Source organism: Haliaeetus albicilla, chromosome 1, assembly GCF_947461875.1.
Source record: "Haliaeetus albicilla chromosome 1, bHalAlb1.1, whole genome shotgun sequence".
Classification (NCBI taxonomy): Eukaryota; Metazoa; Chordata; class Aves; order Accipitriformes; family Accipitridae; genus Haliaeetus; species Haliaeetus albicilla.
Window position 1 is genome coordinate 24,789,022 of NC_091483.1, and position 15,064 is coordinate 24,804,085.

Consider the following 15,064-nt stretch of genomic DNA (forward strand, 5'->3'; position numbering starts at 1 on the left):
TTAGATAATTTTTCACAGATGTGGATTCCCACAAGAAACTTGATTTTCTTTAAAGGTTTCCACCCGTGATTTTCTCTATGTCATAATATAACTGCTAGCTTCAAAGGCAAACTACATGTTCCATTCTCTATTATATTAAGTTCCCACATCTTGCTTGTGTAAGTTGTTTTTTCACACAGAGAAGGCAAGGTAGACATTATCTCAAATGGGTTATGAAGGGAGAAGAGGGTTGTAAACATAAAAAAAATTAAGAAAAAGTACGTGCTTCAGTACTAATAACACATTCTTGGACACGCATTTGAAGCACAGCTTTGTGAAGTGCACCAGGGAGCAGAGGAAATGTTTTCCCCACTGTCCTTTGTCACACTTTAATAAAAACTTGTCAAAAAAAGAGAGAATTACAAAATTCTCAGCTGCATCAGAAACAGGGGGCTCACCTAGTTCAGTGTTATTTAGGGTAACAACAGTGCATGCAGGCAAAAAAGGATCTCTGACACGTTTCAGTAGGTCACCAACCTGGGTAGCTGAGAGGAATGTCACAGAGTGCATCTGTCCTGCAGTGCAGACAGAGGTGGGGATAATAGCTCTACTCTAATACTCTTTAATTACGTTAAAGACCATGAAGGCCCGAGGTACTGGGGTGAAATGGGAATGAGAGCATTGAGGAGCAGATTCAGTCATGTTCCAAAAACTGTACCCAAAAGGAAATGCAGGAGTTTCCTGAAAGATGGCAAAACATGAGCTTTGGGCTCAGCAGGAAAGTCATGCTCTTGTGTGGTTACATAGTGCCCACGACTTAGAACATCTCCCCTCTAACCTTCCAATATTCTCACCGCTCTCTCAACAGGAATTACCTCCCTAGAGTTATGCACCCTTGTAGAAGCAGCAAAACATGGCTTAGATACAGGTGATGCAATTCTCATTCCTTCAACAGGAGAGAGTAACCTGGTAGAGACAAGGCAAAGGCTTTGTACCTCTAATTGTCCCTGTCACCCAGCCCTTCCCTCCCTACTTATGTCCACTGGACCTGTCCTCACATCCATGACTTCACCCCCCGCCCCCCATCAACCACATTTTAATTCTGTCCGTGAGAACAGAGGTCCACACCTCACAGTGTATTTACAACTCCTCCATCTGGGCATCCTGCAGCCCGAGGATGGATCTGCATGAGGAATTATGTACCAGTTCAGCAGCGTGTATCCAAGCTGATACAGTTTTTAGCATTATTTTTCTTCCTGACCTACACTTATGCCCCAGCTGCAGTCAAGGTCTCACTACAGTAGGGGCAGCCCAGATTACTAGCAACCTCTGCAGGCAAGGCAGAGAAAGGGAAAAACAAGACCTGAGTGAGGAAATTAATTAAATCAACTTATCTGGGTCATCTAAGAAGTCAGACCAGGATGATTTCCTGCTTAATTCCTTCATCACAAGCATGTCCTTGCAAAATATTCTTTTTAAAATACATTTCAGTCCATCCAATTTCAGTTAGCCTCTCTAGACTCTTGCAAACACTGAAATGTACCACCTTGTGCCAAAGTAATGGCATCAAAGTGGAGGAATGTCATATCTCCACTGTATTTCCCAATGCACAGGTGCATGTCCTGTTCCACTCCCCCAAGCTGCTGTTGTGGCTGGTAAAGTACAAAAAAAATCAGACTGCTACATACATTATTTGAGATGAAATATTCCTCAGTCATCCAGGTCAGACACTCATCTGCTTGTCTCCCACAGAAGACTCAATAAAGAAGTGAGAATCTGTCTCCCAGGTTCTGCACTTTGTATTTGTATGGTGCTTTAGCAAGCCCCAGATGCCAGATAAATAGAAACAATAACAGTTAACTTGTTGATCAAAACGAATTCATGACTCATTGTTCATGGTCAAAACCCTTGGCTGTATATCAGGTGGAAATATTTCCTACTCACTTTGAACAGTGCCAGTGATCTTGCAACCAGTTTCTTTCTGACGTCAGAAGTGCATTCCCAAAAATACATTCTGGGAGACTTCCAACCTACCTGACAAAAGGAAATAGTCTGGCAAGCTGCTCTACACCTTGCTTAATGGGGATCCAGGCTGTGAGTTGACTCTACTTCTAACCAAGAAACCCTGGGGAAAAAAATTCAGCCTTGTATGAGATCTCTTTGGTGCCAGAACTATATGGAGGACAAACTGCAACACCTTCTTCTTTCAGTGCCAGTGGAAGAGCAAGTCCTAACGTAGGTGTTTCCAAGTCACCCAACTTTGATATCTCATTTTGCTGGCCCTTGCACTGCTGTTGAGAGAAGATAGGACTTAGTTTGCTTGACTCTCCACTGAAAAACATTTGGGCTTCCAGTGGGGTTTGTACACAAGTGCAGAGATCTCTATCACCTCCTATTTTCTATCAAAGCTATAGTGGATGTCTGGAGATACCAGTGTCCTTGACCAGGGGATTATGAAGTCTAGCTAAATAAGAAAGCAGGGACTTCCGTAATAACACATCTGAAGATACCTTGATACAAATGTATTTTTGCAGCCCCATGTAAAGAACATCTACTGCTTAGTGATGATACAAACCAGAGACAATATTGTTTTCCTTTAAATTTTGCACACTTGCTATTTTTTACATCTGTACAATCAAGCTTCTCTCTCTTTTTGAAAAAAACCCTGAACTAATAAAACATTGTCAGTTTAGATTTTATCCCCTCTTTATTCCCAATCCTCAGGAATGAAGAAGCAATGCAAGTTCTACCCCTGGTCTGGCAGACTAGTTAGTTTTGTACTGCTGCCCTGAACTGCAGCTGAAGATCCGAGCATTGCAGCCAATTTGTAGGAGTTTGTTGGAGCTGATCCTCAAAGCAAATACTTTTGAGTGAAGTGCAAGTTGAGACAGGGTGTTGAACAACAAGATGATTAGATCCGGGGAGGAAGACTTAAGGAGGTTCTCCTTAGCAGACCCTCCTAGCATGCAATGTAAATAAGTGCCTGACCTGGATTTCTTCAACTAGTTAGCTATGCTTAGCTAAACTAAGCTATATATTATGGCCCCCAAATTAGAATCTTTTGATAAGATGATTACAATGAACAGGTTAATGATTTTTTTACAAGCCATTATGAAATTGTTCTGAGATTGCCTCAACATAAACAAGGATTCCAGCTGGCAAAACCATCAAAGCTACAATGAAGCAAAATTTAGAAAGGTGCTACAGAGCATGGAAAAAGCCTAGGGCTTCTTAGCTTTCCTTGGTTTAAATACTAAGGTTGGATAGGATATTTCAGGAGGGGACAGAGAAGCGGGAAATGCAAAACCTAGACCCTTCTCTGGACTGCCAGGATTTGTTGAAAATTGTCACTTCTCCCAGGTATGAGGAAGAAGACAAGCTTTTAAATTGAGACCCGCATCTCCTCTAAAAGCATGGGAGTGCTCTTCTATACCCTTCACTTGAGTCAACCTGGTGTTCTTAAACGGTAGCACCAACAGGAGCTTGCCCAAGCCTCATAGTACTGCTGAAATCCTATCAGCAAAGAAAGATCTAAATGGAACCTTTTATTGTCATCTCTTAGAAATGGCAAGATATTGTTTACGTTCCTTTGTGTCATAGGTAATGGTTGCACAATGCTAGTCCTGTAGTGAATGGTAGACCTAAGTAGTCAGTGTTTTATGGATAGGCTGAGAGATCCAAGAAAAGCAACACAAAGTTTATCATACAACTTTATCAAAGTAACAGAGAGATGCCATCTTTTACTGAGACCAAATATTTAATGAAAACATTGTGATTCAATTGTATCAACTAATTTTTTTAACTAGCAACTAGTACATTACTGAAACAGCCCTGGTGCAGTTCAAGGTCAATGAAAACAGAGTTTTGAGTCACTTCCCACATTTACCAGACTGAATAAAAGCAGCTAATCAGATAACTCGATGAGGAGATCACAGTCCTTTTCTAACAAGCATATTTGTACTCTTTCCAATTTTGTCCTTTATGTAAGGCGCCAAATTAAACTGAAGCATCAAAATTCACTAACTCATGACCTGACTGTCTTTAAAAAAAAACAGAAAACCAAAAAACCAACCCACCCACCCCCCCCCCCCAACTCTTTGAATCTCTCTAATTAATGCCCACACAGTACTTCTATCTGGGACAAATTACACATGCACTTTGCTGAACAGGAACTACCAGCATATAAACAACACTGCGGAGAAATGGTGTTTCTTTGCCCAAAGGGATGTCACCTATCATCCTGAGCCATTCCAATGGGGAAGACTGGCTGGCCCATCAAGAAACAATGGGTGTGTGACAGCTCATATTTGAGTTTCACTGCATTGCTGCAATGCAATGTGCCCAGTTCAAGCACTGAGAGGCAGAACAAGAGGTTGCTCCTGGTCATTTCTGAGGGGGAGGAAGTCTGGATCCATCCAGCATGGAATCTGGCCGAGGCTTCTTGTGTTTCAACACAGCTGTCTGGCCTCTGCAGATGTCTGCTGGTTTAAGTAGTCTGGTGTGGAACAGCAAGCAGCAAGTGGCCACCCATGTGCTGTACCGTCACCCTTGTGCTAGGAGTAAGCAAAAGGTCTGCAAAAACAAATGGAGCAAGTACCTGCCCCTTCCTTTCAACTAGCAACTCATTCTTGAAAAGTCTGACATCCAGAAAAAATGCTGACTATATATAACTGAAGCCAAGTCAGAGACAAGAGTCCAAGCCTGCACAAAAAATCTCTAACAGATCAGAAGCCTAGAAGAGGAGGGAAAGCTGCCTTTCAGTGTCTGTTTGGTAATTCACTAAATCAAAAAGATAGCGCTGTTAATTTTCATATCCTGCAGATGCAGGTCTGCTTTGCAAAGAAGGGGCTAGATCCTCAGCTGAGAAGTCATATAGATGAGAACATTTTCCGTTTCTTTCCCTTTCCCCTGGGGAATTTGCAAGGATTTTGATCCTCCCACCAAATATATTTTTTCAGTGCATTGGCTGTTTCCCCACTGTCATCCAAGCATAGTTTCTGCACTTTCAGACTCCTCGGAGAAGCAAAGACCTAGGGAGCATGTTTGTGTTGCTGTGTACTGAAGCACTGTGGTGAGGCTCCTACTCTTCACCCTGATAGTAGCATAAGGTTAGTACTGCAGTTTGGAGGGAGGCTAAGGCTGTACTGTAAGGCCACAAAGCAACTACTCCTGTTTATGCATATTTAAGACATATTTAAAAGGGGGGTTATATATTGCCACTGATTTTGTTCTAACTTAATGAGCAGGAAAGACTGTCATTCAGACTCAGTAACAGCCATCATCAGAAAGGAAAAATCAAGTCTCATCCATCAGAAAAGGGCAAGAACTACCTTTAAGAGAGATGTAATATACTTACTTGAGATGGTAGAAGATCTGACATTTATTCGCAGGGGCCCTGTGTATTTTTTCAGGCCCCTCCGTAAGATCCTTTCAACTCTTTCTCGCAATGCTTCTCTAGAATCCGTGGAGGAGAACCAGAATGTGAGCAAAGCCTCTGCCATCACACCATCAGCATCTGGGCTACAAACCAACGAAACACAGTCTGGTTACCTTCAGCCCATTTCTGCATTTCTTAGTTTTTATCTTAGCTGCTCTAGCAATGGCAATGTAACATAAAGGATTAGATACATCTTTGAACATTTTGTACATTTTTGAGAGAAGGTATTGCCAAAAGAAATCCAAGCAAATGCTGAATGGCCAAACATGTCTTAGGCTAGAAGAAGGCATGATGTTTTCTGTGAACTAATGGCCAGAACAACATTACAATGGAGTCTAAAAAGCAGTCACTGATGGCATGGTTGAGACACAAGAGCAGGAGGGAATGAACTGATCTGACTGCAATGAAAAGCTGGATACACAGCACTTCAGAAACATCAGGTAGATGGTTAACGGTATCTAGACAGACCTTTTCAGGGTTGCATACATACACAGAATAAAAATCTCCAATTGCTGTCAAAAAGGTACTTGACCACACAACCCAATTCCACCACTGAAATCTCTTGGGAGAACGTGACTAATAACCTCACGTTATGCAACAATAAATGAAAACTCAGCAGCATATCCACAATCTACTTATCACAGTCCAAGAGATGGACCACAAAAGGGGCCTTTAACATCTCACTGAAAAGTACAAGCAGCACCCACACTGGGACACACATTTCCACAGTTTTTATGTAAGATCAGAGGAAAGAAAAGGAAGAAAAATCTTCCAACAGACTGAATTCACCTGGTAGTAGTATTTATTTTTCCTTAAAGCATCAGATACTGCAAGAGACTGAATGCTAGACTACAAACACCAAAGTATCTGATCTGGCATAGTAAATCTTGCTCTGTGCTTGCAGATGGCTTATCCTTGGTCATTACACAGGGAAGATAAGAGCATGCACCGAGAACCTTCTCTCCTGTGCTTTCTCCTGCCTGAGCCAAGAAGCAATGACACAGCCCACAACAGGTGGAATCACAGTTACTTCATAGAGGGGGCAAGCTAAAAGCAGGTTGCTCTGTCTTAAGCATCATTCAGATGGGAGAGGAAAAGAGAAGATCTTCCAGTTATATCTCGCTATCTTTGTGATAGTGAGATAAGCCCATTGGCCAGGAGGGGTGGATCGCTGCTCGGACATCGGTCAGCAGGTGGTGGGCAACTGCATTGTGCATCGCTTGTTTTTTTCTTGGGTTTATTTTTTTCATTTTATTTTATTCCTTTTCATTACTAGTAGTAGTATTATTATTGTTAGTTTTACATTTTATTTGACTTCAGTTATTAAATAGTTCTTATCTCAACCCACGAGTTTTACTTTTTTTTCCGATTCTCCTCGCCATCCCATGGGGGAGTGGGGGGAAAGTGAGTGAGCGGCTGCGTGGTGCCTAGTTGCTGGCCGGGTTTAAACCATGATACTTGGAAATTTGTAATTATATAAAGGAAAAATAAGATAATTAAAAATAGAAGGCTAGTAGCTTATACAGAAGGCATGCAATCAGGCTATGATCTTCGAAAGGAACATGCGCCAAAATGAAACAGACACTCCTGCTATTGCCAGTGAAGGGCAAATAAAAGGCCATGTGTTATGAGCACACCAAGGCATGCTGAGTGTTTCGTAGCTGAGCAGAAAGACATGTTCCTTGCCTCAAGGATCTCATAATTGAGACTGAGTGAACTTTCCAACAGGCTGTTTTTTCCCTTTGTGCCAACTTCAGTGTGATTGGCACTCCATTTATTTTCCAGATATTATCTGATCCAACTGTGGGTGTTGCTCTGCATTTCTGAGGTGTTCCCGCACCTCTCCCCCCACTCCTCTTCCTGTGCTGTGCCACACTGGAATTACTGTATCAACTCTTGCAAGCACACCACACCTCTCGAAACCCTCAGGTAAGTACAGCCTGCCTTGAATCACTCACTATATAGCAAAGGTCTAGAGCCAAAGACACCTAGTCAAGATTTGTTTTGTCTTTCTCAGTGAGCAGTGGGCATTATTACTAATGCGTTGTTTATACTGAGCCAAAAAACATGCACAATGCTTTTCAAGCAAATTCACAACAATGACCCTGCTTAAAAGAGCTTGCAGCCTGAGCACTTCAAGAGGCATAAAGCTTGTATATTTGAAAAAGTAAACAAGCTTTGGAGCATACAAGTCTTGCATCCAACACAGCAAACACCACAGTAAGTCTGTCCTTGGGAACAAGAAGTAATGAAAAACATTCTCCCTGCAGATTGGCCTCTTGGATCCTTAAATCACCTTGTCTACACTTGTAACACTCTAGTCAGTATTGAAAAATATTTCTAAAGCTACATTCAAATAATGACTTGTGTGATTTGCCTAACTGGGCATTAAGCTAAGGTAGAGCAGGGGGCTGGATTTCACAAACCATAGAAGAACAAGGAGAAATACATTCACAAGAATAAGATCTCGAGGCTGCTATCATTAGTCTTGCAGCTTTAGCGCGTGATTATTAAGACATTCAAGGCTTACTTGCAAAGCGATGGGCACTGTCACTCAGGAACAAGACCCTAATATTACAATAGACAGTTCTATTAACAGGTCACTTTCAGCACTCAACAGTGGTCAAAAAAATCCAATAGAATATTAGATATTATTGGCAAATGAACAGAGAATAAAAGAGAAAAAAAAAACAAACAACATTGCTCAATCATAATCCCAGCCACAGGTCTGACCCCTTCATCTCAAAAAGCAGGGACAGCAGACCTGAAAGAGATACGGGAGCAGGGTGACAAGGAACAGTTCCTGCAAAGAATGGTTGAACAGCCTGGGACTTTCAACTGAAAGAAACAGTAGAGCTCATAGGGTACAAGAGAGAAAAGTGATACGATGGGAGTGTCCGATACGACTAATTGCATGGAGAGAAGGATAGAGATCAACTTGTCATCACCTCTTCCAGCAGAAGAACTAGGGGCCATTGAATGATCCAAAGAAGGTGGCTCTTCACAAGTAACTCCTTACTAAATGACTGAGGTGCACAAATTTCAAGAGTCCAGGGGAGACTGGACAAGTCCTTGGAAAATAACTCCACTGGGGGCTGCTAAACAAACCACAAGCACTTCAGGAAATTCCAAGTGGTAAATAGCTGGAGGTAGGGAGCATACCAAGAAGCAGTTATCATACATGTCTGTTGGGCTGCTACTGTTCCCTAGGCACCTACTTATGCCAGTTCTTTGAGACACAACAGTGACAAGTGAGACCTTCTGAACCAGCACAGCCATGCTTGGGTTTTACTCGACAAGCCCAGCACAGGAGCAATACTAGAAGTAAAATGACATCTGCATTACAGTGAAGGAAATAGTTTTGAAAATGCTTTTTTTAGATAGCTCAAGTTATAGCTGCTTTATTAGCTAAAGCTTGCTCAAGTTCTGAACACAAACTTGTACAGAATTTGGACTGACTGAAGTTTATCTTCTGCATCAAGATCCAAAGGAGGGCATGGTTCAGAATAAGATTATGCTCAACTGGGGGTTATGCTCCAGTTTTACATAAAATACACTTTACTGAATCAGATCAAATGGCTCTCTAACTGCACTTTGCTTGGTGTACATTTCATTTTGTCTCAGCTGCGTGCATTTATTATAATCTCACATACCTCACTCTGATTAAGCGTGAACGGATGTATTTTTTCCTTAAAATGGAATTGTAAAATGTCTTGTCGATCTGTTGAAAAAAGAAAAATATAAGATAACAACAAAAAAGGAGGGAAACAGACATATTGCTGGAAGGAGCATTCAGAGAACAGCATTCAGTCACAAACTCACAGTTTACAGAGCCAAGAAATGTAATCCAGCCCAGCCTCTAGATAACATTTGCCACAGACTTTTCCTAACCATTTCCCATTTGGCCTAAGGCACATCCTAAAAAGTTAACTCATTTTTCTAAATATCCTATGACTGCATCAGTGTGCCACTACAGTGCTGTCCCGTCCACTCCCAGGCATAATGAAAGACATTCATAAACATCCTTCAAACACACTGCTGCAATCTCCCAAAGCACAGCCTCCTAAAGATGGCCTACAGAAAGGATGCAGCACGCTGTGCTCTGCACTGCACTGAGCCTCTCTTGTAGGGGTCCTTTCTGGTACAGCACTTATCCTTGGTCCTATAGAAACTTATAGCAAAACTACCCATGATCTCAAATTATATCCCCCAAATACCCTTGTGATTTGCCACATGGTAGGAGAATTGTCAAGCAATTCTCATCAGAAATCAGAAACCTAGGACTCATAAGGAGTCAATCCCCAAATGACATCTTTGCTGGTGCCTGCTTAACCACATCCTGCTGTAGGCTGAACATTGCCTCAAGATTGCGTGATCAGTCTGAGAGAGCGCAGTGTGATATAACATGTCATGAAATTCTGCCAGGAATGGCTCAGGATCACTGAAGTATTAAGAAATAGCAAAGTCACTGGTGAGTTATGCGGTTCCTCCTATCAGCAAGACCCAGTAAGTCGAACGTGTCCTGTAAACATCAAATGCATTACAGGAAAAACTACATAGAAATGCTTTACAAAATCATGCAAGTTGTCTTTTTTGTAGTTTTTAGCCCATAAAGGTTGTCTGATTTAGCCAAATCTCCAGATTTTCTGTCTTCCAAAGGAAAGAAAAGGTAATGGTTCTCAAACTTCTAGTATGTTGAAATCTTTCAGATACAGAAACAAGCATGTAAGCATGAAATCTGGGAGTGATTCCTCCCAAAGAACACAAAGACCCTCTTTCCAGCCTTGGCTGTCATAGGATGAAGCCTCATGTCATTACACAGTGATACTGAAGCAGAATAATTTTGAGATTAAAACTGCACATTTTATTATTTTAAAGTGATTTTAAGCATACATTAGTAAGGAAAAAAAAGAAAAGTTCTTAATGGTCATGCATTGAGTTCATCTTTTATTTTGCTGTTACTGGCAGTTATTTGGAATTACTTAGGCATTTGGAAAAGACAAAATTCTATGGAAACAAAACAGATCAACTGCGACAAGCTACTGTATATACGCAGAATGCACTTTAACCTGTCACTTCACAGATTGCCAGCTGCTACCACTGCATTTTATGCAGCATACAGTTGGAAATCAAGAATGAAGTGTTTTGTTTCCTCTAACTCTGCAGCCTGTGCCACTCCGTGCCCCCCCCCCCCCCCCTTGGTTACTGGAAGTATTTGCCCTCAGACAAAAAGTCGTGGTGGTTTGTTTTTGGGGCTTTTTTTAATGATTACATTTGCTCGTAGTTTTCTGTCACAGTGTTAACTGCTTCACTGATGATTGTATAAGCAGAAGCATGTAGTTAAGCAGCACTGCCAGCTTTGTGGCACACAATGGCGTGTGCTATCTTTGGCTGCACTGCCTCTGAGAACTTTTGAGATCTTTGGGACAGGGGCTTCTTTGCAGAGTGCTTTGGAAACAAAAGAGCCTTGAGTTGGGCTGAGGTACATCTCAAGCTTCTACATTGCTAAACAGTAAAGCAAAAGCAGGCTGTCTTTAAGCTTGGGAGTGAAGAGAGCAAGAATTCATAATCCCTTGCAAGGGAGGATTAAGTCAATATGACATTCCTGAATCCTTTATCTCCTCCTAGCAACAGTGTTTTCAAGCTGTCTGTACTGTCTCATCTCAGAGATTGCAAGTGTTGTTGCTACAGTCTCCACCTGCATTTCTGCAGCAGATACAGGGATCCTTACTTCTGTCACCCATTCTCTTGTGTATCTTTGCTACAGCCTGAGCAGCTCATGTGATTGTGTTTTTTGTACTCCTGACATGTTCAGCTTTCTCTTTTTCTCCTCACCCTGGACCACTTCCTAGCTGTTCTCTACAGTCTGATCAGGAACACCATGTGCTGCAGCAAAGACAGAGATTTCCAGTCGCATCTGACAAAACACAGTTACACACAGTGCTTTTTATGAAAGGACTCTAAGGAGTCCAAATGCAACTGAACTATCAGCAACAGACATTGTTTTCAGAAAATTCAATCCAAAAGGCATGTTAGTTATTTTTGTGGAGAGACCAGTAAGCATATGATTTAAAATGATAACAAAATTACTGGATTTGTGTTACTTCCATTCTCTTTCACAATTTCATAACTGAATGAGAGACTAGCTACTTTTCCTGCTGCATGCTGTCACTAATTTTCCCCTCCTTAAGAGTTGCCTTAGTAATACATCACCAATAGATTAAAAAAACAACTGGAGAGTAGTTTTGTTTCCAGTGATCCTTGCAGGGCCTTTAACACCTTCAAACTTGATCTGGTATTTTTTACTTTTGTAATCTGCTGTATCTTATCAGGAGAGATATGCTAGCCAAACCTCTGCACTGTGGCCCCTATCTCTCACGTGCTGATGAATTCGTTTGACAGATATGAATCTGTCCCAGATCTCCTCTTTCCTTCAAGGATGATTTTGGTAACCTGAATTATTAACAGTAATCTTTATATTCATACAGAGTTTATGTAAGAGGAAAAGATGTAGCAAGATGCCTTCAGATAATAACTTTCAAAGATTAATGTTCTGTCTCATATTTTTACTGTTCGCCTTCCAGTAAAGCCTTTCATACCCATACCAAACAGTAAACATTTCTCTCCAGCCTGCTTATAGCTTTCTTTCCAGCTTGAGTCACAACCCTGGAACCCAACTAGAACTTTGCCCAGTAACTAGGCGAGACCCGGTCCTGCCTGGGCAAAGCATCTACACTCATTTTAAGCATTTTGCTTTGATTACAGGCACTCAAAAGTGACGCTGTCATGACCAGATCCCTTAAATTCACCACTGATGTAAGTGCATCTCACTTGTTTTCCTGGCCCTTGTCTAGCAACTGCTCAATGGTGACAGGTGCTGCTGCAGGCAAGGCCTATGAGCATTCTTAACCAAGTGCCAAGTCCTGCTCCTTTCAAGTGAGCAGCACTTTCCTGACAGCCTTTATTTTAGCATTCATCCAAACAAGCTTTTCTTTAAGTTAATGTTTGCTGGCTAGTTTAGCTTAATGCCATCTGGTATTTCCTCAATTTAATTTCATATCCTCTATCCTTTTTACAAAGCTTCTCTCCATGCAGTATAATTTTCTAAGACAAACTGGACTTCACTCCTTAACACTGGTCCATCTATGGAATACAGTAACTAATAGTGGCTAGTACTAAAGATGCAATAAGAGGGCAAAACATTCCCATCTGTACAAGCCTACCCACAAAGGAAATTCTTCCTTGTTCCTTGCAACCAGAAGTTGCTTTACACATTGATCAATAAGACTTGTTTTCCTACCCTATCTTGAATAACTCCAGGTCTCATCATTATCCTCTTTCTCTTGTGTTGCACCATGGCCAACCCTCTGAGGCCTGTAAGCAACCTACCAAAATCTTCATAATTTCAGAGTTGCTCAATATGCCCTGCCTCCCTGGGACCCAGAAACCCCCCAAGCTCTGGCAGTAGGCCACATGCGAGAGGGATCCCGTTTCTCCAGCATAGGACAGGGCTGACATGAGCTGGGCTTGCCCAGATGTGGAAGGGTTGGCTGTGTCAGCCCTTGCATTCTCCCACCACACACTGCTCTGCCACTGCACACGGGGTAACAGGATTTATCAAAAAGTTTATCTTAAATCTAGTTTGACAGAACTTTCCTCTGGAATAATTGCTGAACCCACTGAGTTACTTGTGTGGGATGTTCAAAAGCATTCAGTAGGTTTGGAAGCGCAAATCCTTTTGTTGCTCAGTACTGGTGCTCTTTTGCCTGCTGCCAGTGTAGTCCTCCAACAGCTATCCTCATACTATGTTCTTCCTCTTGCCTCACTAGCTCTTTATGATGTAAAGTGTATTATTAGTGATTTTTAAAGCTTTTGACTATAAATATTAATTGGAACATACCACCTGGTTCAGTTTTGTGGCAATCATACAGTATGAGTTACTACTAATCAGTTGTGTTAGTTCTGTACCTAGCACCCAACTTGCTGGCCAATTTGCATCCAATTTACAGCTCAACCTGCTGAGACCCCCAGAGCTGCCCATAATGCAAATCCAGTAGCAGCTCCCTTGACAACCTGATATATCTCATGCCCTGGTTTCAGTTGAGGGTTTAGTTGGGAACCCTACCAGAGATTAGAGGGAGAGAGGGCGGGAGGAGAAAGGCAGACAGGGACAGCAAAAAATGAACCCAGCACTGTTCCAAACCGGGCTGTGGACATCACACTCCCCTTAGAATCAGAGATAGCAACTACTCACAGCAGCGACAGCCCTACAGCCACAGTGCTTTCCCGAGGCAAAGAAAATGGGCCTGAAGGAGAGCAAGTGTAACGATCTTGGGGCCTCCAGCAAAGCAGAAGATCAGAAACCTTCCCATCAGAAACCATACGTACACAAAGAAAGCATGTGTCATGGCAGGCAAGAGCAGTGTGATCCTATACATATGCAAATGGTATCACAAATTCTTCACAGAATTTAAACTAACTGGACTGCTAAAGCTGGAAGGTGAGTAAGCACTATCCAACTTTGCACTAAAATAAGGAGCTCAGCTGGATGGTTCTTGGAGGCAAAAGAGAAATAACTGACCTTGTACATTGGTTCCTAAAAAGATTGGGCTTTTGGATAAAAGAAATTAAGAGGACTAATACACGGGATAATGTCAGGATTTAAAGTACCATGCTTATGCCTCGTGCAACCAATCTCAAAGGCATGTAATGGCATGAGAGTTTCATTAGAGCTGGAATTAAGGTCACCTAAGTATTCCCATTCCTACTCCCTGCTTTCAATTGTCCATAATTACCTTCCTAAAACTTTCACACTGCCATTGAAATTTTGTCCACTTAGGAAGGAGATTTTCCAACTTTTGGAGAGAAAATCAACTTTGGAGAGAACACCATCTGGGTCAATATCCAGAGAAGGGCTTTTGCGTATTTTGGTTTGGGTTTTTTTTCCCAAAAAGTATGGTTTTCCCAGGAAAATTACTCTGCACCCTCTGGTTTTTTTACGCAACACTTAGAGGTAAGGAGCTGAAATACAGGAGTGAATAGCCCTTAGGAAAAGAATAGTTTTATGAAATCTAAGGAAGATCAATGGTGATGTATTCAGGTTACAAGTGCCCGAATACCATCAACCGTGCAAGTTCAGTACTGAATTTGGATTCTCGCTTTTGACACCATGTTCTAAACAACCACTCTCTTGACCGGCCAGATTTTTATCTCGGTGACACCAGTTCACATCTTAAATCACTTCATTGATTTAATTACCTGTAAACAATGCAGTAATTCTGGATTGCGGGTCTATAATTAAGATAAGATTCTACCCTTAATCACACACACTATTGATAAGTGCCCTTTATTCCATTTTGAATTCCTTTTTCCAGCTCAGGTTCACATCCATTTTCCTTGTGCGCATTTTATAGCTTTTCTTGCCACACACTGGATCTGGATTAGAGTTACTTGTTGGGGGGGGGGGGGGTGGAGGAGTAGGGGGGTGTCTTCTTATGATTTTCCTGGCTTTGTACATGCTTATTAGACCTTCTGCCTTGATGAACCAAGAAAAAAATGAGAAAAAAAAATCAGCCTGTATGCCTATTACTTGAAAAAATTACATTGTATTAATAAGTCAAAGAATCAATGAAGTTGAAGGATCATTGA

General features: G+C 41.7%; 1 protein-coding gene across 1 annotated transcript in view; it reads right to left on the bottom strand.

Annotated features, from left to right (window-relative positions):
• LOC104324502 (transmembrane protease serine 11E-like) overlaps positions 1-15,064 on the bottom strand; it is a 47,746-nt gene that overhangs the window by 16,203 nt on the left and 16,479 nt on the right. The window contains exons 4-5 of the mRNA XM_009928748.2: positions 9,070-9,137; positions 5,336-5,499 (exon numbers count right to left, since the gene is read on the bottom strand). Of these exons, the coding sequence (XP_009927050.1) occupies positions 5,336-5,499; positions 9,070-9,137 (232 nt within the window). The remainder of the gene's footprint in view (positions 1-5,335; positions 5,500-9,069; positions 9,138-15,064) is intronic.